Source organism: Cygnus atratus, chromosome 19 (genome assembly GCF_013377495.2).
Source record: "Cygnus atratus isolate AKBS03 ecotype Queensland, Australia chromosome 19, CAtr_DNAZoo_HiC_assembly, whole genome shotgun sequence".
Classification (NCBI taxonomy): Eukaryota; Metazoa; Chordata; class Aves; order Anseriformes; family Anatidae; genus Cygnus; species Cygnus atratus.
The window spans coordinates 11,452,285-11,479,215 of record NC_066380.1 but is presented as its reverse complement, the minus strand read 5'-3'; the positions used below and the strand labels follow the sequence as shown (position 1 = coordinate 11,479,215).

The following is a 26,931-nucleotide window of genomic DNA, read 5'->3' as shown; positions in this document are numbered from 1 at the left end:
TCCACACTGAGCACAATGCAGAGGACTGGCAGACAGGCTCAGAACTGGGATGTATAAGCAAGCACCTCAGGCTCCTCCAACATCTTTTAGCACATCTTCAAAAAACAACCAGCAGTGTGTGCGTCCAGTGGGGCTGACCCATGGGGCTTGTTGGGGCCACCGCAGGGCCACTGGCCACCTCCCTGTCCCACCACTTGTGTGGACATGAAGACCCCAGCTGAAAGCACACAAACCAATGTTACTCCCCTGCTCCGGCTGCAGCAGGTAGGAGATCCAGGAGCCAGGTGAGAAGTAACTGCCTAGGGAAGGCCAACACCGAAGTGATGGCCCGATAGAGCCTGGGAGGAAATCTTCAGCCACTCCCTTCTCACCACCCAACCCACTGTCTTTCCGTAATTATCCCAAACACTTCTGTTAACAGCCATCTCCTTCTTCTATAAACCACCACCGTCTCCTTTTCCTCTTTTTGGAAAGGGCTGATGTGAGTCACCCAGGCACACATGGACTTGTTCCAGTGCAGCGGTGACCAGAGGGCAGAGGGAGAGGAGAGGACTTGTGCTCTTCCTTAGCTCTGTTCCCAAACCCATCTCCATCCATAAGGACAGACTCTGACCTTTTACCATCATAGGATAAAGGAAAAGAAATCCTACAATGTCTTAGCCCTCAGCAGAGGCTTTCTCCTGGATGCAGTGTGCGGCCGGATGAGCAGGGCAAGCCCGACAAGCAGCAACCAATAAATAATTCTCGCTGTGTCTGCACTCGTTAAGGTCTGCTCCATATTCCCTGTGTTCAAAGCAAGATAAAGGCTGTATTAAAACAGTTACCAAGTGACCCTAAATAATACGTCCTGCTAGTGCTACCCTGACTTGCTGGCACAGGAAGTTGATCTGATTTTGCTCCAATCTTCGACCAAGGACCAAACATTTCATTAAGCCAAAGCATCCAACAGGCAAATACTGCCTGGACTTGAGGTCAGGAGCAGTGCAGGCCCTCACCAGCATATGATTGCTTAAGGCATGAGCTGAGCAGAGGCTCAAGCCTCCCCTTTTGTCTCCTTGGCTTAAACCAGTCGCATCCAGGCTGCGTGTGCAGGCTGCTTCTCCCCATATTCTTCACATCCCATTGAGCAGCTGAATTCCTGATGGGGCAGAACTTCTGCACTCCAGAACCCAGTGTACCAAGGTATGAGGCTGCCTTTTTGGAAGCATACCTGGCAGAAACCTATTTAATAGCTTTGACACTCTTTAGCCCCACCACTAGCCTCGTTCCTGCTAATCCCTTCCCAGCGCTGCCTGCATGCCTGCTTGAGTCGCAGGGGAGCGATGCTGCGTGTGACACGTGGTTATTGTGTCTAGCTGCTCTCACGCATCTTGGCCTGCGGCCAGGCAGCAGAAGGACACAACCTTGAGCTGGCTGAGCCCTGCCTTTCCCAGCGATTGAAATGGGAGAGGGTCTGAAGCAGGAAGAGCAAGGAGGCAGCTTTTCCCTTTCTTTCTGCAGCAGCTCCCCGCCCTGCCATGCCTGCCCGGCGTGCACATTCCTGACATGGTGCCAGGATGGACGTGGGACAGCCCAAGCACAGCGTGGAGCTGAATGAAGGCTGTGGCCGGGGGGAGGCTGCGTCTTGGCCAGCCCTGCTGAGGCCAGGAGGAAACCTGCGGGCGCTGCTGGGCCGATACGGGGCTGTGACTCACCCAATGGCACAAACAGGGCAGTGAAGCAAAACAAAACCCTTCCCCGAAGGCCACATGGAAACGCATCGGGACCAGCTTGACGTGAGGTCAATATTCTGCTTTTCTTTCAGCACTTAACCTGAGCTAGAACACCTGAGCTAAACAGCTCCAAACGTAGCGATTAGTGCATCCAACCCTCGCCTCATGGACATTTCCTCTTCAAACACACACATCCTGCTTGCTGCCCCGTCACGCCAGGCATGGCGGCTGTCCCTCCCCATCGCCCCGCGGCCGCATCAAGGCGCAGACCATGGCAGCACATCGGGGTGCGGTGTGTTCTGCACCACCAGTGTGGCTTCCTGGGCCTCGGGCTCTCTGTCAGCACTTCCACCCACATTGCTTAGCACATGTAGCGGAGAAATCCTTTCAGTCCTCCTCCAGGCTTTGCAGAAGCCTTTCAAAAACCCACCTTGGCACGACACGGTACAGCCTGGCTTGGGTTTGTAGCCCCCATCAACACAAGTTGTGAACACTGCCCTTCATGAGCAAACCTGGCAAAGCAAACAATACTTCAAAACCATGTCAGCGACCAGTGCACAGGTTGCAAAGGGCTTTCTGGAGCACCTGTCTGAGTGGCAACAGTTATTCTCATTACCTTCCTGAAATAAGCATTGTAAGGGTGTCTGAACTAGAATGTAAACAAAAAAGGCATCTTTCAGCTTTCACAGGGATGTTTTCCCTGCCAAGTGGTCCAGCTGCTGGATCCTGAACTAAATCTATCCTATTTCCCATAATAATCACCTAGCTGTAAACTAATGCAACTTCACAAATAACAATCAGGAGATACGTGTGGCTGTGGTAACCTTGTGACGCAAAAGTGACAGCACAGGTCTCATTACCCAGACTGTGAAGATTAAGGATTTCACCTGATAATACGAACCACAGGGACTAGCGAGTCCAGAGAAGGGCAACGAAGCGGGTGAGGGGTCTGGAGAACAAGTCTTACGACGAGCGGCTGAGGGAACTGGGGTTGTTCAGCCTGGAAAAGAGGAGGCTCAGGGGCGACCTTATCGCTCTCTATAGGTACCTTAAAGGAGGCTGTAGAGAGGTGGGGGGTGGTCTATTCTCCCACGTGCCTGGTGGCAGGACGAGGGGGAATGGGCTAAAGTTGCGCCGGGGGAGGTTTAGGTTGGATATTAGGAAGAACTTCTTTACTGAAAGGGTCGTTAGACATTGGAATGGGCTGCCCAGGGAAGTGGTTGAGTCGCCATCCCTGGAGGTTTAGATGTAGAGCTTGGTGATATGGTTTAGTGGAGGACTTGTTAGCGTTAGGTCAGAGGTTGGACTCGGTGATCTTGGAGGTCTCTTCCAACCTAGATGATTCGGTGATTCTGTGACTGTGTGCAGTGGCACTTGGGGCAGAGAAAGGGCTGGGTGGGCTGGGGTCCCAGCTGAGCGGAGGGCACAGCTCTCTGGGCAACACAGCCACTTCCAGACAGCCACACCAGGCTCTGCCAACTGAGGACGTGGGCCCCTGAATTAGCAGAAAACGCTGCTTGCTTCTCACTCAGTACCGGATAGCAGCGGAAAAGCAAGCGGGCAGGACTCTGCTGGGCTGGCTTTGTCTCTGGCTGGGGCAGTCCCTGGGAAATCCGGCGCTGCCCCGCGGGGCGGCTGCTGCACTGGCCCGCGGGGCGCGGAAGCACTGCGAATGGGAACGGGGGTCCCGGGAGCAGCAATCAGGGAAGGAAGCACCGGGCCCGGGACGCTCACAGATGAGACAGGAAGGGATTACACATATCCCACCACCCTGAGCACGCGTCCCCCTCGAACAAAGCCATTCCTGCCGCTACACAGACAGGGCTGGGAAGGGGCTCCCAGCTGCTCTGGGAATGCTGCGGATCACTTTCCTTTCCCACTGTCAGCACCTGCTTAGAGGTTACTGACTATGACCTTTGGGGTAACCCTGTACCACAGCTTTACTGCCCTGAGAAAGAGATGGGGATGATAAAACAGTGCGAAGATGCTGAGCCCCCCTGTGATCCTCCAGCCCCAGCGGACACTCAGCCTTGCTGAGCTCTGGGTATTTGCAGCGGAGCCGAGTCCCCTGAGGGCAGCCTGCGTGCACTCTCTCCCATCAAACTAGAGACCAAGGCAGGAATAATATGAACATATATTTTTAGCAGCAGCAAATTATTTCTCTTACAGAGGGAATATTTCCATGCTGGGCTTTTTCCCTTCCCTTATCGCAGATTGTATATTTAGAGCGTGAGAACTCTACCTCGCACAAACAAACGCTGCCAGGCCACCGTGCTCAGTGAGGGAGCTGCTTCTGGCCTCTCTGACATGCCCCTTTTTCGGACAAACCCCAATCTTTGCTCCACAAGTGGGAAATGTCAAAGGGAGAGCTGAGTTTGGGACGAATGTGGACAGGAAGTGACAATGCACTCCAGAGAGTTATCAATCAGCACGTTAGTGAAACTGTAGCTGCAAACAGCGGAGCTGTACGAAACCCAAGGCAGACCCTGAGCCCTGCTGCAGTGACGAGCAGCTCCTTTGGTGCAGCAGAGCAGACTTCACCGCTTCCCCTTTGGCTGCAGGTGCAAGCAGGAATCCCATGGGATGGCTGGAACGACTGGGGACATCCCCCGGGCTATCTGGCTGCTAAAACACATCTTACTTGCCAACAGAGACTCTCACCCAGAGAGCGGCTTTATAGCCTGTGCTGAACACAGCACATGAAAGAAAGTCCCTGACAGATTAAACCCCTGCCCAGCAAATAAGCAAGTGCCAGGTTGACAGAGAAGTGTTCAAACTACTGCAGCCTCTTATCTTCACTCTGCTTCCCCATTCCTCTTGCACATCACAGACTGCTCAGGCAAGCCCTGATGCCCTGCCCCACCACCCTGCCCCATCATCCTGCCTCTGAGCTGCTGCTCTGGTGCTGCTCTCTGGCAGGGAACATGCAACAGGCAGAGAAGCCCAGGCTCACAGCTATGCAGGCTTCTCATTCCTAGAGAGGAGGCTGATTTCACAGGCTGTTCGTGGCAAACATCCCTGCGATTTTTACAGTTTGTCATGGATGAGCCAGGGAGAAAATGTTATGCATGGTGGTGAATCTGTGTGCTCGGCTTGGCCGGGGGTGAAGCGACTCAGTTACTCCTGGCTGACAGGGCCCAGAGCACTCCCTGCGGCCTCCCTAACTCAGATTTAACGCATTTCAAACAAAAATGCATCAAATGCTGTATTTCCACACTGAACATGGGGATTTCATGGTCTGTATGACTTTCATGACATCAAGATTGATACGGACTCTTAATCATAGGTAACAGTTGCTAGATGAAGCTGCAGGGTGAGGGCTTGTTATGCCAGAGGCCAGCCTGCATTTTCTGCTCTCTGACTTGCTCTGTTTATTTTCCCTACACCTCTGCCTGGGCTAGCAGCCCTCCCAACAAGAACAAAACATCAAGTCATTGGGCTTTTTGCAAATCACGGCACCGTGCCTTCTGACCTGCACCACGATAACTACAACAGCAGCATGGGAACGGAAACAAATTTGACTGCCTAAATACTCACAATTTGTGGTCAGAGACAGCGTCTCGTAGCACCAAGTTACTTACACATTCATGAGATCCCACAGCGGTAAACGCACTGAGAAGCAATGATGCACCAAGGAAATGATGCACCAAACACAGGTGAGCTTCACCCACAGCAGCCCCGAGTCAGGCATCCAAGCTCTGGCCATTGCCTCTGCAGCCTCCTATCCCCGAGCGGAGGCTCATCCTGGAGGCACCGCACGCAGCAGAAGGTGGAAGCAGGCAAGTAAGGCAAGGATCAGGCTCTCTGTGAGTTCTGTCTCGCACATGAAGTTGGAAGGATTTATGGGTCCCCACCCGTCAACTTCTTTTCCTACTGCGTGCTTATTAGCCCAATGCATACTTTAAAGTACGAATGACATATCTTGGCACGTTACCATTCCTTTTCTTAATCCGCTTGATCCAAATTTCCACCAATTAACTGGGATTTTCCAAGCCATGAGTTACACCGTCACAATCAGAAGCAGCTGCAGATGTGTCACCTCCAAATTCAGATCCTGACCCTGCATGTCCCCCACTCCTTATCTGTCTCCAGCGCACGTTCCCACCTTCCTGCAGACCCCGTGGCAGCAGGATGGACAAGGTTCTGGCCTGCCCTGTGCATCACCACAGTTCTCAGACCTGGTCTCCTACCAGCTCTTTTATCACCATTAATGGTATATTGGTGGAGTAGAGAAGGTGTTGGAGCGGTTTCCATGCTTGGCAGATGGGCTGGGGCTATGGCAAGGCTCTCAGCCTCTCCCACTAATGACCTGGAGCAGAGGAAGAGCAACCAGAGGCAGCAGAGCCAGGCTGTGATCTGCAGTGCAGGGCTGCACAGGCAGAGCCCAAATGTGGGTGGTGGCATCCTGCCGCACCAGCCTCCGGCCCCTTCCCCAGAAAGGCCACAAGCTGCTCCCCTGGATTGTGCATGGGCATTTCTGGTGAGGTCTGGGGGCACAGGGGAGCCCTGCACAAAGTTATCAGAGTTAACGGGCTGCAGCTATGACCAGGGGCAGACACCAGGTGGGGCTTGGCCAGCCCTGGAGCCACCTGGAGTGGGAGCGGGTCCCTGGTGCAGTCCTGCGGGAGCACGTCGCAGGCGGGAGGGGAAGAGCGGAGCAGAGCACAGCTCTCTGCCAAGACTCGTTTCTCCCATGCATGGGGCCAAGATCAGTTGCAATGATATCAGCCCCACGTACTGTTTGCAGTTGGCTGGTTTCTCCAGGACACAACCTCTCTGGCAGGGAGCGAGGCCGAGCCCAGAAGCTGGGCTGCACCATGTGAACCACTACTGGTGGAAATGAAATCCCATTGAAATTGGAGCACATTTGACACAGTGGGAAGAGCACAGACTTCCTAGAGCCGAGCTGGCAGCGGGAGAACAAGTGCTGGTGTCTTCCCCCCCGTAGCAAACAAACCGGCGAGGCTGCGCGGTGGCTCTTCCTGGGAGACCCCAGTCCCTGGCAGGGCCCAGGGCACACAGGGCTGGCAGAGGGGTGCTGCTGCCGCTGAAACTTGAGATTAATGGGGCGGGGGGAGGGGTGTGTGGAATGGGAGCTGGGAGAACTAGAAAGCATTTACACTGTTTCTCATGACCTGAATTTCTGAAAAAAAGTGGTTTGGTAAGGACCACCAAGCTGAAACTCAGATCCTGGGTCCATCCTGGCAGAGAGGTGGATATGGTTTGGGATCCATATAAGCAGCACATGGGCCAGCTGCAGGACCATGGGGGGAGTCTGGCAGAACAGAGCACACAGACACGAATTGAAGGACCCTTGCTATTCCTTCCTGATCACTTTGGTCCAGAAAAATACTTCAAACGGGGGCGGGGGGGGGAAGGAAGAAGTAAAAGCCAAGAAAAAAAAAAAAAAGGAAGGGAAAGCAGATGCATGTTTGGGGCAGTACTTGAATTGAAAACCCAGACAGTGGGAGTGTGAAAATGCGATTTCCAGACAGACGCCTTCTCTTCTGTGTGACCAGATGACTGGCTACAGGAACAAACCATCTGATACTGGGAGATGCACGTCCATGCACATCTCTCATCGGGTATTTCCAAGATTCCAGTCCCTGCATGAAGGGATGGTCCTTTTCACAATACTGCTCTTCCCTTATTATCTGCTTATCATGCCGCTGCTACCCCAAATACACTCTAGACCTGGGGGAAGGCAATCCCTGGGCACGTGCTCCAAGACCCAGCAGCAACAGAGAGTTTTCCCATAGGGGCCACGTACAGGTGCTGTGGCAGTCACTGCTGAGAGACTCACAAGAGACCTGAAATGCAGCAGAACCACTCAAAGGTTAAACCTGAGTGCTGGGCTGGAGACTTCACGCACTGAGAAATAAAGGGATTGTTCTGGAGCATTCCCGTTGCTCGACTTTCTAACTCACTTGTGCATGCAGAGCTGTGGTTAAAATTTCTGGTGCAAAGGAGAGAAGCACGACCCAGGCTGTCCCTGCTGTGAGCTGGTTGGAGCCCATCACCTGTGCACAGTCACACTGGGGAGGGGACAGGAGAAGGCTGGGCGCAGTGTGAAGGATGAGGGAGCTACCGTTTGGCTGTCCCAGCGCGCAGTGATGCAGCTGCACTCTGACAGCTGCAACAGAAACCATCTGCCCGCGTGCTGCACTGGACAGTGGGAGGAGAGCAGGAAGAACTTCTAGGATGAGAGGGCCAAGAGGGAGCCGGGGTCTCCCACGAGACAGAGGAGCTGAGCCTGACAAAGACCTTTGTGGCATAACCATCGCTGCAGGGCTGGGGCACCCCATGACAGAGAACAGGAAGGAGGGAAGGAGGAGTGGAGTACTCCGTGCAGAGGGCTCAGATGGGATCAAGACAGAGAAATGGAGGCAGAAGTGTTAACAGATAAGAAATGGCCCCTGCAAAAGCAGCCCCCAGCAGATATTTGGTGGTTAACTTCTGCCACCCGGTCTGCAGGAAGCTTCGGGCAGTTCACAGTCCCAGAGGGGAGGGAAAAGCTTAACAGCAAACACCTGGTTCAGAAGCACCTCTGGGTTTGCATAAATCTGGGCATCGTTTACAGACTGCACAATAGCTCCACATACAGATGATCTTTCCATGCTCAGTATCTGTTGTTTCACCTGTCCTACAATGGCGGCAGTTTGACAGATGAATTTAAGGGTCATATCCAGTAGTTTCACACCATGGTCTCCCTAACCGCACTGCTCCATCCTCTGCGTTCATGCAAGTTAGGAAAATCCCATGCAGCCTTCAGCATGGGGAAGGCCACCAAGGGACTATTCGCTTTCTGAAAGGATGAGAAACTCATTACCACCACAGATGGCCTGGTTCTTCCAAGCCTCTTGCTTAAAATGCAAGTCTAGCAAAGGCCACAGGCTTTTTAAGATTACAGCTACGTGGAGTTCACGAGGTTACATAAAACATTTAGGGTGGGGGCATGAGTAACACAGGGGACTACATTTATGGCCAGTGCATGCCCGCTGAACAGCAGGGGTTACCCCACGGCTGAGCTGCATCCAGCCCATGTGCTAGTATTTGGATCCCTTCCACCGACATTAGCAGCTGGGCTCCGAGGGCAGCTCAGATCTCACCTCTCTGCTCCAACAGCCACCCACGGGCTGCGGCGGTGCACTGAAGGGTCCCAGTGCCCCAGCGCTGGGGATCGGGAAGGAGCAGTCCCAGCCAGCACAGCCACCGGGTCTGCACTTCTAGTGGGAGCTGAGACCACGCCAGAAAGGGTGGCTCAGAGCGGAGCAAAACGCTCTCTTCTAACTACTGAGCCCAGCACCATGCTTATCACCTCTGTCACCTTGCACTCAAATGGCCCTCATTTAGGCAAAACCAAAAATTAAAGGTTAAGGAGAGACAATTGACAAGGCAAGGACCAGCCAGCACATCTGGGAGCAGAGAGGAGGCGGCAGAGCCTGTGCTGGCCTGCAAGTCCCCCAAACGTAGAGGGGTCGGGTATCTGCGTGGCCCCCCTTTGCTCAGGAAGAAGGAACAACAACAGGAAGAGAAAAGAACTCGCTCAGACAAAAGATAAACAGAACAGCTAGATAGTGAAGCCAGAAGTTGCTAATTAACCTCAAATTGGAGTCCTTTGGAAAGGACTCCAAGTGGAGCATTCCCTTCTGAATGGTGAGCAGACAGAGGTCCTGAGACTGCTGCTGCTGCTGCAGCCCCGCTGCACCAGCCCCAGCCACTGTGCTCACGCTGAAACCTTGCTCTCGGTGTGCCCTGAGCTGTCCTGGGCATGAAAGCAGGAGCAAGCAACCTGGAAAGGAGCTGCACCTTGCTGTTTGCTCAGCCTAAACCTTGCTTTGGTTTGACAACAGTGGTTTGGAGCCTTTTATGCCTCCTGAGGACAGCAGAGTCCCTCTCCCTGCCCTCGCACAGTACCGGCATAGATTGAGCTGGGTACGTGGAACCAGAGCGCAGAGCTGCAAGGCACCCAGAGCAAACCTGCGCTGCAGCGTCATGAAATCTCGCAGGAGTTCAGCTTGTCAATAAAGCCCTTGCCCTTGCTGAGTGTATTTTGCATGTTATATGATAAGGGGATTTACGGAAGGGGGTTGAAGCACAGCTCCCTTAGGCAAAGAAATAAATGAGAGAGAAAATTTAAACTGATTGCTCAAACCTAAGGGCCAGTCAGGAACAATCTGGGCTCCTCAGGAGGAAATGACACTCAGCTGAGCATCTGTGTGCATGTCAGGACGGATTAGGAGCCTGTCAGGAACTCGACATCAGCTTTACAAGACGATTATGTGAGAGGGCTGCAGCAATGCTCTGGATACCAGAAGCACTACTACAAGCACTGCAGCCCCACAGCACCTCAGAGCAGCTGCCACTGTCTTGCAATACATTATTTCATCTCCTCTCTCCATTGAACATCTTCAAAAAAATGACTCTTGGCTGAGATGCAGAAATGCCAAATTTAGCTGTTAGCAAGGGCAGGTTTTCAAGGGCAGCCTCTTGATGTAGCGGGATTCAACACCCTGCTCTGCCCACGAGGTGCCCGGCTGCATGCTGCTGCCAGACCCAGTTGTGTTTGAGGGGCGAGGGGTAATTCCAGTCCTGAATTAGTCAAGGTGTTGGCATCAGCTTGAACGGAAGTAAGCCTGTCTCTAACACATCCTTAGCCTGGTGGTCTAGACATGCAAACGTGCTAAGATTCTACAAGGTTCCAGTATTTTTGAATTAGGAAGCGCTATAAATAAAGCCTTCATGTACAGATGGGTAGCTCATCCCTCGGTTTTCACCGTGCATAGCCTACTGGGCTGTAGGAAGACAACGCTTTTGGATCCAGAAATGCTGCCGGGGCACCCTGTGCTGCAACAGGGTGGGCTCCTGAGTCTCTAGCATTGCACCAGACAGCTTGCAGTGGCAGGGTCGTGGCAGCATCGTGGGGCTCAGCTGAGGCCACGGAGCAGCCCAGGACGCAGAGTGATGGCAGGGCAGCCAGCCAGAGCTGCCCCGAGCACTGCAGGCGAGATGCCCGTGCCTCCACTCGCTGCAGCAGCTCAGCCAGCCCGGCCGGTGGGCAGCCCCGTACGCACCACTGTGACCGACCCCGGTGCCATGCAGTGCAGCCAGCTCTGGCTCTGGCCTCTCTTTAGTTACACCTGACAGGCGAAGGGCAATGGAGGACTGCCACTGGGACATGTGGCAGCAAGCACGCAGAGGGAATGCTGATCAACCACGAGGTCTTGCTTTTTGCCTGTTCGGATTTTGTGCACATATCTTGATTTTTTTTCCCCTGGAAGCAAGAGCTTCTCCCTGCAAAAATGTTTGGTCATACAACTCTACAGCATATAAGTGCACAGATGGCTTTTACCGTTCTGCACTGGATTTTCTTTTCAATTTCCAGCATTTGCGGTGGGGGCTGAATACTGCCTGCAAACATACCGCAGCTTTTTTAACCTCTGATTTTCTTTGCAGAAGGAAGGAGCCTTAGAAAGTTCAATCCAGCTGCTTTCCACTGCTGCAGTATCACATCATGGTGTGTAACAGATGCTGCCCCAGAGTTTTTTTTGTTGTTGTTGTTGTTGTTGTGGTTTTTTTTTGGTGGATTTTCTGGAAACTCCTGACTTCTTGTCTATAAACACATTTTGAGAGCAAGTAAATCCACAGCCTAATGCCTTCAGCTTCTGGGCTTAAATCCTGCTGGCCAAACCCTCCTCCACTCACACTCCAGCCATGCAGCCCAAGTCTAACAGCAGGAAAACCCTTGCTGTGAAATGACACTTGAGCTCTGAGCCTCTGCAAATCCTGAAGAGCTGTGATGAACTCACAAGTCATTTGTTTTATCACAGACTAAAAGCTCTCTTAACAAATAGATTTTCTGAAATAAGGAAGAAATTATGAACTGGTTTCAGCACAGCCAGGCAACTTAACGTCCTTGCCAAGCTGAAAGTCCCACAAAGTGCTGAGTGAATCACAGAGGCTCTCCCAAAAGCTGGTGGATTGAGACAGGATCTGTAGCAGGTCACTCATATCCCCAAGTGCCTCAGGACTGGTGGAGGAAGTCCTGGAGATGTCCGTGTCTCTACCAGGAGCTTACACCACCTGCCCAGCTGTTAGAAGTTCAAAGCTGGAGACATGAACGTCACCACAAGGACCCCAGATCTGCCACTCAGTGTCAAAGGCAGTCCCTGTGCTGACTTTGAAAGGACCTCAGATGGGCCTCAGGAGAGAAACATTTCATGTCAGCACTCACAGTCCCTTTCTGTACTCAGACCAAACTACCTATCAAACTTGTACAGACCCAGGGGCTCCCAGAGGCCCCTTCCAACCTCAGCTGTAGGAATCTACACAGGTTTCCTCTTTTTCTTTTTATATGCTTTTGAGGACAAATACAGTGAGCTCAGCAGCAGCAGCAAAGCAGGCAAATGTTTTCCACCCTTCTGGGGCTGAGACACTGCTGGGGCGGGTGGGAAGCAGCAGGGCGCCGTGTTCGGCCCCTCCGAGCAGCACGCCGACCGCCACGGCCGGAGCAGCGCCCGCAATGGCCAAGGCGGGCGCTTGGACTCGCAGCTACTGCATGGCCCCGAAATATCCGGTGTGATGTTGGGAACACAAAACAAAACAAAAATCCGAAGTGACAATTTAGACAAAGAGAGTAAAGTGATAAATAATGGACAGGTTACCAAAGTCTGGAGAGCTCATATGTACGGGAAAGTGGCTGTCCCACCTGTGGAACGAGACTTGGACACTTTTGGTGATCACTGAGCTATCAGCACAATTTACACATAAAGGGACCATGACTGAGCACCCTAAATATTCTGATTTATGCAATTAATATATGCTATCAGATTTTAAGCCCATCAGATTTTAAATGCTCTAAACATGTTTTGGAAGCTTTCTACAATAAACATTCCCCATGAAATACCCACGTCCTATGCCAACCTAATGTCTCCAATCCATGCGGCTGAGACCAGCCCATACTTTTATGTCCAATTTCCCTCTCCCATTGAGGAGATTGCACTCATAAACACCGTTCTCAATGACTGAGTTGCAGGCACGTGAATTTGAGAATTTACCGAGGTAGGTTTCTAAAAGCTCTCCATCCCTTTCTCCCGGAGCATATTACAACACTGATGAAACTTGAACCAGCGTTTTATAATATTGTAAGTTAAAAAAAGAGTGCTAACAAACTCATAAGAAAGCATCCCAGCATCTGCCATAAAGCAACCATTGATTGTGCAATCTATTGATGAAGCTCAAGTAAAAGGATTTGGGTATTTGACAACAAAGGAAGAGAACAATCTGGATGAGAACAGTCTCACAGGCTGAGAACATTCTCACAACTAAGCATGGATGGGAAAAAGATCGCGCGCCCCCATACAACACACAACTGCGATTGCTGCTTTTCTTGATAAATTAGACTATGAAAAATAGCTCAGAAATTATAGCAAACAAACAAAGCAAACGAACAATTTTTCTCTTAGAAAAATCACAACCACATGATAAACTGAGATAAGAAATGGTGGAAAAGATATTGTATTGTTGTTGATGAGGGCCCATATGTGTTACACCGCAAGAAAAACAAATGACTCCCTCTCAGATTGAAGAAATTTTTTTTCTCAGTTGGAGAAAGAGAAATATAAAGCAGCTCAACTGCATCCGTGAAATTGTGCAATTTACTTTGCATATTTGGCAGCAAAAGTAGAAGAAGCAGTTTATAATCCAGGGTTTTCACACAAATGACAGGTTCTTGGTTCTCTAAGGAGCATTTCATTTTGGTATGCTTTTTTAATTAACACTCTAATATTATGTTAGACTTAAAGGAATACCATTGACTTAAAAATCATATAGCTGTTTGAGCATTTTTAATGATTATCGTCACAAGCATCCCTAGAATGGCTGCAACTGAAGCAGATCAGAAAACCTGCACCTCAATCCATAGCTTGGGTTTTATATGTATAATCAAAGCATTTTCTGCGTAGCCAGTCTTTCTGCACATGTTTGCTCTGCAGCTCCTCATGGTTGTGTCCTCCACACAGCACAACGGGCAAAGACCTGAAGGGGACTGGCTATCAAGAAATCCAAAAGCTGTGGGTAGGCAAAGGGTGCATGCAGTAGTTAGGGTTAAGTTTTCTCTAACCATTTCAATATAACGATGTGAATTGCTGTACATTTCACTGTTTTTAAATGTTGATCTAAACTGCATTAAAGTTAGTGCTTAACCATAGTGAGAATTATGCATAAAAGCACCTGCAAAGCTCCTTTTTTTTTTGCCCCAAGGGTTGGTTCTATATTTGAAGACACTGAACAGCTGGTGTGAAACACATCTGGAGAGAATGAGATGGGCACTACCTGCCTGCAGAAACTGCCCCAAACTGGAGAAAATCCTTCAGTAACAGCCACTTTTTGGACAGGAGCCCCCCATGCAGTTCCCCAGGCAGCTATCAGGGCAGCAAAGGGAACCAACTCCGCTGCCTCCAAAAAGGAACAAAAAAACACCGGGGAAGTGAAACTGTGATAATTCATTAAGTCCTAAGGACAGAGTCCTATGACTGGGCACAGTCCTGTGTCACATGAAAGGTGTGGGAAAATGCTGAAGAGTTGGCTACACTTGCATTTCTAGCTTCAAAAATAGCCTGAGAAGCACACGGTGACTTCCCAGCTGCCAGCAGCTCTGTCCATCCCCAGTCCATATGCATGGGTCCCGGCTCTCCCTGTACCTGGCCAGGGCAGGAAAAAGTTAATTCTGCTCCTCTGCTGGAGCAAGAGCCCTGGCTACATGCAGGCTTCACGCCCAGGCCTAAGCAGTGGCTGGAATTACAAGCGAGTTTAAGCCAATGGTCAAACCTTTAAGACATCCCGGTGAGTAAGGCATTTTCCAATTATCTCATCCAGCATATCTAATCACTGCACTGCCTTTATAAACGAAACAAAACCACACACAAATTACACCGACACTAAAAACAACATTTAAGAGGGCTGCCCTTTGCAATGTTATCCAGGTTTATTCTGTTTACAACTGTTTACTGCCCTAATCTCCCCAAATTACCCAGGCTCTAACATGAGATGTAAACAGGCAAGAAATTTGGCTACTGGTTCTGAAGACGGGTGATTTTATGAGTTCTGATGTGGATAATAGGAACAAAACAGACATTTTTCAGAACTGGCAGGGCTGCTGTTGCAGGGCACGTGCCCCGCCGGGCTGCAGCCAACGGTGCTGCCTGCATAGGCTGCCCAGCCTGCGCAGGGACCCGCGGCCTGGGGAAGGTGCAGGTCTCTGGCAGCGGTCTGCAGCGCAGTGACAAGACCGTGACGTCGTTTTAACACTGTATGGGCTAAACCTGTACTACAGAGATTTTACCCTGCCCTGCTGTTACAGTGGTGAAAGTTGCACGGCACTTGGGGAGCACACAGAGAATGACAATCCCCAGAACAAGGTGTGTGACGACCCCGCTCCCACCTGTGGATGTGCCACGGATGCCGGAGGAATGCTGTCTGGGTACCAGTGCTGCATACCGTGTGTCCCTGAAGCAAGCAGGGAGGACTTCAACAACTCTGCTTTGTCACAGTGCCCCACTTTGCACCAACACCAACACTCACTGGGGACTGAGAGTGGACGGGGACTTAAAAAACAAGAAGAGCATCCATAAATGTGTACAAAGAATCAGGTCAAAATATAGAAGTGAGAAATAAAGTACAGCTGCACAGATGCATTCATCATTTCCACGTACCTGCAACGCAGCTTACTCAGTGTTACGGTCAGGTCACAGTCAATGTCCCCAACTTTTTTTCTAGAAGAGCAAAGTGACAAGGGAGTATTGGAGAAGTATTAGCTCTGCCCCCAAGGGTACTCTGCTCTCTGGAGGTGCACGTCCATGTCAGCCCTTGTACCCTTTTCTTGTCAGCTCAGGGTGTTTGTCCACCCAGCCCTGCACACATTGCTCCCATGTGTATGCTGACACAACTATTTGTTGACTGATGCGGTAAACCAAGCCAGTGAACTCATTTGTGTTGCATGTCACCCTGCAAAAAGAAAAACGATTTGTACTCCACATCTTTTTTTTTTTTGCATGCTTTATGTAGCTAAACATAGCTTGCCTTTGTTTCATTGCTTCAGTTTTCTAGCGGCAGCAAGCATCTGCTAATTAAACACCATTCTCCAAACTAGGTTTCTAAAAGAGACTTTGAAAAATAAGAGCCTTTAAAAGCTCCAAAAAAGGCATCACTATTTCCTCTTCAGCTCAGCACAGTAATAACAGAAACAGTGACTGCTGCTAGCGCAGAGCTGAGGAGCACGGCCAGCACTGATGCTACACGCACCCAGACAGGAGCCCAAACAACAGCTGAGAAGGAAACTCTCAGCAAGGAGCAGGCTTCATCCAGCATCTGGCCTCAAGCTGCCCACCCTTGTGACTGAGTCCAGTCAGACTTAGCAGGTATTTTTAAACAGCATTCAGAAGTGAAAGAGTCTGAAAGTGGGAAGTGCCGATGCTCCCCATGAATTTGCAGGCTAGCAGCAGCTCAGGTGTCACGGTGTCCTTTCTTGCCTTCTGTCTTTTTTTAAGGGAAGAGTATGGGGAAGGATGCGTGTACTGTGCAGAAATGGTCAAAAACGCAACAACCTCAAAAGAGGAATCCCTGGCTAGACTCCCAGGGACTGAGCAAGCAGAGATCTCCACAATGCCACGCTGCCTTAGGCTCCCATTCTGCTGCTGCAGACGATGGTGGCAGGGGTGTGGGTGATGTGGGTGACTTGGAGGGGACAGAAGAGTCCTACCCAGACTGATCACCTCCATCCTTCATGGCTGTGGGCTCCTGGAGGTCGGGAGCTGGATTCTGTATTTTTTCCATCTCTTTGTGGTTGGCATACAAGCAACCCTTCTGTTACCACCACGGCTCCACTGGTTGTGAGTCCCCTTATTCTCTCTCCTCCATCTCTGGATCTTGTTTTCCCTAGATATCCAAGCTCTGAACTAAGCACTGCGTGATTTTTAACACACAGGCTTTCAAAATGAGGAAGGGTGATGAGCAGTGGCTAACTCTTTTTCCAGTGATCTCATCACTGTTTTAAAAGGGGAACCCAGATAAGCTTTGTGGTCACAGAAATACCTTTATTCCTTAGAAACAGAGTTTCAAAATTCATGTGCAATGGCACACATAACTTACACATACAGATGCCATGACTTGTTGCTCAAATCGGCTCTCTGCATTCAGAAATTCTTTGCTAATCTAGGTGTCTGTTCATTCATGTATTCAAATTCCTGCTGCATGTTTGCACTTGCCATGGTAACTATATGCAGGAATCAGGCACACCTTGTTTGCACATTTTTACCCAGACAGTTGCATATTTGGCATGACCGTGCAGTCCAGAGAATATTTATGAATGAATAAAAGTCACTTGACAGAATCAGATGCTTGGGGAAAGGATGGTGAAAAAGCAGCTCTGCTTTGTACCACTTAACACTGAAAATACGAAGGACTGACATCTGACAACCTTGCCTCAGCATATGCTATTCAGCCTCTTCCCCTAAAGAAGCTGAAGGTACGCGTGTCGCTCTAGACCTGCCAGAACACAGTACTGCTGTGCAGGAGTCAACTGGGAAACAGTCCAGACGCATTGACCTAAACTAGTCTTATTTATTCTGGTATCATAATTCTTGAAACTAACCATTGCTATAATTATTTCCACGTATCTATCTCCTTCCAGCAGGCTGCTCCATTTTCTTAGCAGATAATCCTTCTCAGAGTCACTCAATGATATTCCAGATCATTTAATTTCAAAACCAATTATACGTAATTAGAGGAATTTCTACAGCCATTCTCGTTATTGGATGCACAGGAATGATCTGCAATTCATCTCGATTGACGGTGCCTCTGAAAAGGCTTTGAAGAACTTTCTAATGGGAAAAATGTTCCATCAAGACAATTTTGCCTCTTTTTCTCCCTCTTTTTATCTACAGAAGATGCCTAACGTGAACACATGGTCTTCAGTTCTGAGCGTGGGCGAACTTAGAGTTTATTTCCAGCTTCACATCAGATTCGAGGCTTGTGACATTTCAGTTAACCACTAGTGAAACTTCCCGTGGTGGTGCAGTAACGATGGTTTAAAAGCTGTAGGTGCAACAGGATGAACACAGTCTGTGTTTCAGCTGGCTCGATGGAAACAAGGGATTTGTTCCTTTTTCCACTACGGCCAGTAGCAAGACTGATGTGACCTCAGAGAGAGCAGGACTTTCCACAGAATATTTCCGCCTTAACAGCCCAGACCCAACTCACCCTGTTTCCTGAGCACCACGGCTCCCACCACGCTCATCTCAATTACCCCAAGCCTTTTTCCCTGTGGGCTTTCCACAGTGCCCTGCCAATAGGAACATCGGGTTCAGAAACCTAGTGGAATTCAAACACGATGAATTCAGCCCAAGTATTTGCTCTAAATGCAAACATCCATACGAGTCAGATTTCCAAAAGCACCCAGGAAAGCTTAACGATCCAGTGAGAGACAATCTGCGCCCGCTGTCCTGAAAATCACTGCCTTGCCACATCTCACCCTTGTTTCAGGGGAAACTTCTCTTCCAAAGGAGACGATTGATTTGGGCAAGTGCCAAGGATGACGCTGAGATGCGTTGTTGTCGTGTTGGTGGTTACCAGCTCCTCACCTGCAGAGAGGCAGCTCACACTGTAAAGAGAAAGAGAAGCATTGCTGGCAAACAGGGAGCATGAGGCCTTAGGCAGTGGGTTTCTGGGCAGCTGCTCCTGCCACAGCATCAGCATACCCTATCTGAGACCTCTGCGTAATTGCATACAGGTCTCACACAGGGATAACAGCACTTGTAACTTCCTCTGGGTGTGCATTCACTTTTATTACTTGGGGGCAAATGTCTGGGGATTATTTAATTCAAATGATCAAATGCATCTCACGTAGTATTTGACCCCATTCCCTGTGTGATTCAGCTTGCTTTGCAATTTGGCAATCATTGGCAGACAACTTCTGAGAAACAGATTTTAAACTTGGGGGTTAAAAAACAATGTAATTTGGATTAGCACTGAAATTAGAGCTTTGCTATCTAGCAGGTCAGATTTTTTGTTCACACTGGTTTTATATTAGCACGGCAGCAAGCTGTACTATAGAGCCATCCCTAACTTGTGCTAGAAGAGCACAAGTCCAGTATTTGTGTATGTATGCAATTTAATCTCATTCTTCTATGTAAAACAGAGTACTACTGTCACATGCCTTAGCTTTCATGCAGATTTTTTTCTGAATGTTTTGCAGTCCTCTCTCCTATTTTGATAAAAGAAAATTACTTTCAAAAGTAAAGGCTTATCATTTCTGGTGATCTAAACAGATGTAACTTGACAAAGGGGTCCATTGTAGGGCCATGTTAGTGCTTTATTTTTTAACGATGAAGGCTTTGGTTGTTTGTTATGGTGAGAAATAGTTTCCCCTCCAGATAGCCCCTTGAGAAATTCATGAGAGAAAATCCAGACTGTGAAAAGTATGGCTTGCGAGGAATTTGAAACAACATGACAGGGGAAGCAAATCATCGTGAAAATCCTATTACAGAAAGTCTGCACTCATGACCACCTCCAGTCCTGGGTCTGTCCTTCCCCTCTCCAGGTGAACTGTCCGTGCACACAAATGCCTGCTGGAACCAGAAACATCACTCGGCTTTGTATCATACTGCTCCTGGAGAACACAGTGAGGGTCTCGCTGCGCCTGCTGCTGAATGCACACAAGGGACGATGGTCTCAAGCCAAAAACAAAACAACACGCGAATGAATGAAGCCATGGGTCAAGGTAAGGAGGAAAGAACTGGCAACAAAAATGACTGCAGTTGCACAATTCTAGCTAATCAGGCACAGATACAGATGGAAGCCTCCCGTGAACACTTAAGAGAAGTTTACATTTCAGCTGGGTTTCACAGCTGGACTGTGATCGTCTCGCATGCAAAGCTGATTTCTCCAGGGTACAGCTCCAGAGAGGGGTAACCAATGCAGTGCCTCTGAACAGCTCCAGTTTCTGAGCCATTTTTGTTTTTGTTTTTTTTTTTTCCCCTTCCTCCCAGGCTTGTTTCCATGCACATGTTAAAGTGCTCTGCTATACTGTAATTGAAGTATGGTTCAATAAGTTTCAGTTCTCATTTAAGTAAGACTTCATTTTTTAAGATAGCAGCATAGCTTGGGTTCATGTCAGAACAGTTTTAAGGCCTCCAGCATCAAAAATAATCTGTCGTAAATCTAAAAATACCAGCTTTTCTGAAAGGAGATGTGAGATGCCAAGAGATTTCACACACACAAACAATTGGGAGATTGGGCTTCAAGTTCAATTTGCATTTTTTCCATGGTTACCTAATGCTGGACCCAGCCATCTGATCTGAATCTCTAGATTTTTTTCTAACGCTCTCCCTGAAGTATGGTCTCAGCATCAGTCAGCAGAGCACACATTTCCTCTCCTACTGAAGGAGGCTATTACAATAGCATGCTCTGCCAGCACACTGCATTTGCAGCTCTGGCTTTTGCACAGCACTTTTCAAGATCTGACCTGCAGACATGGCTGGGTCCAGCTACTGCTCTTCCCCGGTAGGGATGATCTCGACACACAGCAAGGGAGATGAATGTGAGCACAATGAATCCACAAAACAGTCAGCATGCAGGAAATTGGTCAATTATCCAGCACTGACTTCTAGCAGGAACTAATAAAGGGATCTTTATGGGTAAGAAGATAGCAGGAAAGGAAGGAGAGAGGTGAAGATTGGGGGAAATGAAGAGCATCATGAACTGTGATCAAATATTTATGAACATCCTTGGAAAGATTGTTCTTACTCCAGCTTAGAATGAGTGACTACTCTAGTCAGAATTATTTAGAAAAACTTGTTAAGCAAAAAATAGTTAGTGCCTAAAAATAACAATGCTAAATCACAGCAAGAAATACTGTCGGAAGCTTCACTTAGTGGAAGAATTTGCATCCTTGCCAGCTCTGTGAAGAAATGCTCACCTCCTGGGCATCAGCTTGTCCTTCCTGACGGTCCCTTAGGGCCACTGGCAAACCATTAATGGGGTGTTCAGGGTCCTTGAAACCTCAGCACAGTAATTTAAACTAGAGCAAGATGTATCAAAATAGTAAGAAGCAGATAGAGAGAAGGCTGCCAATCCTCCACAGCCAGCAAAGACACCCTGGCCCCACACAGACAGGCCCTAATTGTACTACTGCTTGGATAAAAAAATTATCAGAAAATATCCATTGAAAAATTCCTTTTTCTGTCTGATATTGTAAACACAAGCTCAGCACAGAAGACTCCATGGGATAAGATGATTTTGATGACTTCCAGCAACGTACACACTCCGCAGACTTGCTTTCCAAGCAGGCTATTATCACTGTGAAGGCAGCTCATTTATTTGCTGAGAATTCTCATTTAAAAAAACCTAATCAGTCAAGATTTATTTCCCTCTGATAAGGCACAGGAGGGCACTGCTAAGGTTCTGGCTTCTGCCAGTTGTCAAGCTTCTCGTCTAGTGGTTGACATCAGGCTAACACCACAGCACAGCTCTAACACATCCCTTCTGCACCCGCTCTGTCCCTGCCTATCTCCAGAAACCGCGGCTTTGCCACAATGCTCCCAGAGGCCATCGGACGGATCATTTCACTGCCTCAGGATCTCAGTAAAAGTGGGGGCTGTCAGACACTGTTCATCAGCATGCAAAGGTGCGTGCCTGCAACTGCTGAGAATTGTGTGAGTCTTTAACGAATGTAGCATTAGGTGTGTCTAGAGCACCTGAAGCTGCTGTACAAAACAGGCCGTGGGGACAGCTTGTGCATACAGCCGAGAGCTGTTTTTTCCTATTCTGGCCCAGATTACAATCTCATGTGGGGGACCAGGGCACAGCCCCTGCCACGATGGCTCAGACTGCTCCCAGCCAGGCTGCTGCAGCAGCAGGAAGGGGGCAGAGCCCCCCTGCACCACCCGGACCTCTGCCGCTCCTGGCTTCCCGAAGCGCTGAGATTATCATTGGCAGATGTACCTTCCCCAGGGCTCCAAAATCTCTGTCAGCAAGCAGAAAGCAACTGGAGGGGGAAATAAAAGAATAAAAGAATGCCTGTATTTGAAATATGCTTTGTTTTCTTTTAAAAAATCCAGGATCACATCCAGTTTGAATGAGGAGGCAAACACTGAAGCGAGCTCTTTGTTTTTTGCATTAGTTCAAGAAGAAAACATTTTTGTTTTTTAAAATATATTCCTCTAAGGTTTAAATAATGCCTCTGGCCCCCACTTTTGGCACACAGTGAACACGCTCACAGGTAGCGCTCCCAGAGCCACCTGAACTGGAAGAGTAGCCCCTGACCCCACACCCTCTCCTAACCCTTCCCAGCCTGCAGGGGGTCCAGGGCTGGCAGCACCGGGTGGGCTCACCGCCCCCTGCCCAATGTGCCCTTCCATGCCCCCCAAGGAATTGCAGCCCTTTGACCTCTTCAGAGAAGTGTGCAGAAATGATGGCCTCATGCTGTGGTTAGTGGCTCTGTGGGGGAGTTACACCATGTCCTCACTGCCACCACCACCAGACAGGACGCGTGAACACAGCCCTGCACTGGTTTTGAGACCACGGTATCAGAGCAGGGCTCCAGAAGTGCCAAGGAGCGGGGGCGCGCCTTGGTGGACAGAAGGGACAAAAGCTCAGGTCTTCACCTCCTTCCACAGCCGCCCCACGGCAGACCCGCCTCCACCCTGCCTCCACTGCTGCGGTCCCCCAGGGCCGCGCTTGGGAGGAGGAGAGGAGGCTCCATGGACGGCTCCCTTGGGCATTGCCAGCATTCCCCACACCCGTCTGCTCTCTGAGGCCTGCAGCTCTCCAAACACGGGCAGGAGCCCCTAGAACTCAGACGGCCACCAAAGAGCAGCTGAGAGCTTTGCCCAGCCCCAGAGCCCACAGCCCCATGAGCAATGCTGCCCTTTGCCTGCCCTGGCCCCCAGCACTCCCCGAAGTGCCCAAACACTCATTTCCCATCTGCAGATCACCTGGACCACTCTGCCCAGAGCAAAACTTGACAAGTGTCTGCCCGCCGGGCCTGCTGTCAGCAAAGGGCGCATTGGGCCGCATCTGGCCCCTGTGGGACAATGACCAAGCTCACTGAGGCACGGACATACTCCCCGTTTTCTCTTGGTGGCACCAAACACACAGGCTGAAGCATCGGCCAGCGAGTGTGAAGTGTTACAGTGCAAAGCCATTCTCTGTGAAGAGCTTTTGTTTTTCATGGCTTATAAGTTAACACCCCAGCCTTCCCCAAGTCCTTTGGGTTGAGATTTGTCATGCTTGTTCTTAACCCAGTGGAGAATTTCTTTAGGAAAGTTCAGTAGTATAAGTAGCAGCAATTATTCATCCGGCTTTTGTCATGGAAGATAACAAATATTCACATGAAGTTGCAGTCTCTGCAAGGGAGATGGCAGAATACAGGACTTCTGTCCCGCAGTGCAAGAAGGGCACCTCCAGCACGACTCACACCTCCTCAGAGGCAGAGGCTTGGTTTTTCAGGAGTGAATTCGGCAGTAATTCTTGTACTTAGATACCAACAAATGCCCTCTAAGCGAAAGCATTTCATGCTATCCCGTACAGCTGGTTTTCAGATAGCTGAGCATGAAAATGTGATGCTTATCATCAGTTAATTAAGACACTTTCCAGATGCGTCCTGTGTGCATCTGTAAATTCTAAAACCTGCTTATAAAAAAAAGTGACCTAAACCTTCAAACATGGTGTGGAGAGTCCTAAGCGAGACACTGATCCCTGCACTTGCACAAGAAGAAATGATTTGCAAACCGTGACACCATTCTGCTCATCACGTCGAGAGCTGCTCTGTGTGCCAACTCACCTGCGCTTACCCAAGCCCACACTTAAGCTCTGGTACAGTGAAAGAAGAAATGAAAGAACTGTTCTGCTTTTCTAATTAAAAATAAAATAAAAAAAAAAGTAAGTAACTCAAACCCATGTAACTGAGTTAGTGAGACTTTATGACTGAAATTTCAAATGAGCAAATGCCAAATACGCCAAGTGCAGTCTCGCTCCATCCCATCCACACCCCATGGGTGCAACGTGCCACAAGCCCACTTCAGAGACCACCAAGAAATGAAGCAGAAAGAGTTTCATTAGCTGCTATGGAAAACATGGCTTTGAACACCCTAATTTCATTTAGTTTAAATCTTAACCATAAATATTATTTATTATAATTTATTTTTATTTAAACGCATACATAAAAGTAAATTAAAATAAAGCTGTGCTAGGCTGTTTTAAAAATAAAAAGCACAAACCAGATAAGATAGATAGAAAACATCTTTCATGTGGAGAGATGGCTGTGGGTCAGTAGACACTAACACAAGAAACAGCAATTTGCTCCTACACCAAGGAACAATAAAAAATGCATTTAAACACTTAGAAGAGTTGTGATGGCAGCACAGGATTAATGCTAAGAGAAGGAATGATTCCTCATCTATCTTCCACATGAGCACAAAAAAAGAAATGTAAAAAACCACAACCCTGTCCACTTTCTGTAGAAAAAATAGCCTAGTGCTTTGAAACAGAACGCTGCTTTTTCACATCCATTAATTTATCCACCAAACTCTGAATCTCTCCATAGACTTTAAGGTCAGTAATGTAATTCTGCTTAGATAAATCCTCCTTCTGCTATTGCACATTGGAAAGGCATTCACAGTTCTGGTCTCCAGACTGCAAGGGTGGGAGGATGCACCACACTGGTACCCGGAGATGTTCCAGAGCTCAGTCATTATTTCTCCATGTGCCGTTCCTCAGCAGAAGTGTGTCATTCCTATCACAAACATAGGCCTATCTTGAAACAAAATGGTTCTTCTCTCACGAAGCAGAAAAAAAAGAGACAAATGCCAAAAACTGTAAACGATGAACGCTTAAAACTTGCAAGGACTCTGAGGACACTGGTGGCTCACAAGAAGAAACAGAAACAGGGTTTCCAGCAGAATGAAAACCATGGCACAGTACGGGAGATTGACTTTACCCAGGTCAGGTAAACCAAAGGATGGGAAATGGCCAATCTGGGGTAAAATGGTCCTTTTCAAAGGCAAATATAAACTCACTGTAAGAAGACAAATTCCACTTTGTGTCCTCTTATGCCAAGGTCCTACTGCCTTGATGCTTTCAGCTACAGCCAGCACCTGGCCTCCAGCTGTCCGCACGGCAGCACCCACTGGTGCACCACGGGTCTCGGCTGATTTTACTGAGCTGTATCAGAAATGAAAAAAAGTGTGACTGGAAGGCAGGATGGAGCAGGCTGGCTGGCTGGTGCTGAGCATGCAGCACACCATGGGCTGAGCATGCTGTCACAGCCGGGACCACTTCACTCAGCGGGGAGGCAGAGCTGTGCTTATCCTCAGCTGCCGGAGAGGAGAGGGAAAGCAAACGGGAGGTTTCTAAGCCAGAGAAAATCTCCAGACTGCCAACACTAATTAACAAATGCATTTAAAACATTGTTACACTTCTGCTGTCACACAAACAGAAAGCACCCTTCTCCCCAGGACGAGGAATGGCACTGGTGGTGTGCACGAGATCTCTACTTTGAGGATGTCGGTGAGCTGCAGTCCCCACAGGCAGCAGAAGCCTGCCATGCTCTGTGGGCAAAGCACTGCAAGGTGGTCCTGGAAACCAGTTCAGTCTCCTGGACTTTGCACGTTTCACAGCAACATCCCAAGAAAAAGAAAGAGTGAGGAGTAAAAGTTTAAGTGGAAAATTGTGTTGGCAGATTAAAATGTTAGCATTTAATAACAAAAATGCATGTTCACATGCTGCAAAGGCAAAGGAGTCATTCAACCCTGTGGCAACCAGTGCAGGGAGGCAGTCTCCCCCAGATGTGGGCACAAGGCCAAGGGCAAACACAGCCAACCTGACCCATGCCCGCAGGGTTGTCCCACACACCCAGAGGCACACAGACGCAGACTAAGCCTGGGCTTCTGCAGTTTGGTTTGTGTAGGAAAACTGGGCTCTGTGAATGTTCTGCGCCATACACAGGAGTATCCTGCAAGACATCACCAGGAGAGATGCTAATGATGCTGCAGCTGGACTGATCCAGCACATTCAGAGCTAGTTTGGGTACATCTACCTTACAGTGCCTTTGCAAAGGAACAGCATTTCTCACCACACTCTCAGTGTAGTCCTGGAAAACTTCATGCAATGCTATTCTTACCACACACATACACACACACAAATAATACTTTTAGCCCTCAAAATAGCACACCTGCTGTTATTTCCAGAGAACGCCCCCACCATCATCTTGTTTCTCCCTACCACCTCTGGGGCTGAGGCCAAGCTGCTCCTGGCCTTTCCCAGTTCAACTTTCTCAGAGCAACCAAAAGCATTTCAGTTCCCTTTATCAGAAGCTTGGGAGACATTTTCTCCAGCTCTAGATGATCTTTCTCCAGTTTGTTTTGTTTTGGTGTGGCTTGGCTTTGCACTGCCCTTTGCACTGAGTGCAGAGAGGATGGAGGAAAGTACTGATGCTCCCACCTGCCGCTTTTGGAGAGCACCGTTGCTTCAAACGAGGATATCTGAAATCACAACTCAGAGAATAACACTCTGCAAAACACATGCTTTCTTCCAGGTCTGCTCAGAAACCCTGGCAGGCTGCTAGCTCCAGGTGAAGAGAGGCTGTGTTTGAGGCCATGCCATAGACAGACGGAGGTGCGGGCAAAGCTCCACCATCTGCCCTGGAACAAGCACCACATGAGGCTGAAGGAGATCAGAACAAGCTCACGGTCCTGCCCCCATCCCTGCCTGGCCCCCATCCTGCCTCTCCCAGGCAGTGGCAATGCAGTGGCACACCCTTCGACGCCCCAGTCCCAAACTCCCCATCCTCCTTCCTGCGGACGTCTTCCTGATCGCCTGCCTCCTGCCAGCTGCAAGGAGACCGCTCCGGCTGCCATGCCACTGCTAGGGAACTGTAACCCTTGTCCCCAGGGCAGGGGATCTGTGGATTGGAGTGGGGATGGGAAAAAAACAGTACTCAACCTTGACCAAGCTACAGCTGTTCCTCCCATCACCTGGGTAACACCAACCATGGGAAAATGCTGCTTGGCACCTCTTCGCAGTGCCAGCATGCTCCCAGGTTAGCTGACAGTCCCACCCCAGCTCTTCTGGCAGCCAGGGTCTTTGCAGTAGATAGATCTACCCTTCCTCAAACTTCCATCAAACTTTCAATTTTCTGAACAAAATCAAGGTGACTACCTGTTGG

The 26,931-nt window shown here is 49.3% G+C and overlaps 1 protein-coding gene across 26 annotated transcripts in view; it reads right to left on the bottom strand.

Moving 5' to 3' along the window:
* The window catches only part of EXD3 (exonuclease 3'-5' domain containing 3), a 297,604-nt gene that overhangs the window by 84,409 nt on the left and 186,264 nt on the right, over nucleotides 1–26,931 (bottom strand). For 2 of the 26 annotated variants that reach the window (XM_035564674.2, XM_050714598.1), the window contains one exon: nucleotides 17,694–18,369. The exons of the other annotated variants lie outside the window; for them this stretch is intronic. In XM_035564674.2, coding sequence (XP_035420567.1) covers nucleotides 18,346–18,369 — 24 coding nt within the window. In that variant the 3' untranslated portion in view covers nucleotides 17,694–18,345. Of the gene's footprint in view, nucleotides 1–17,693; nucleotides 18,370–26,931 lie in introns of those variants that run through there. 26 annotated transcript variants of the gene reach the window in all.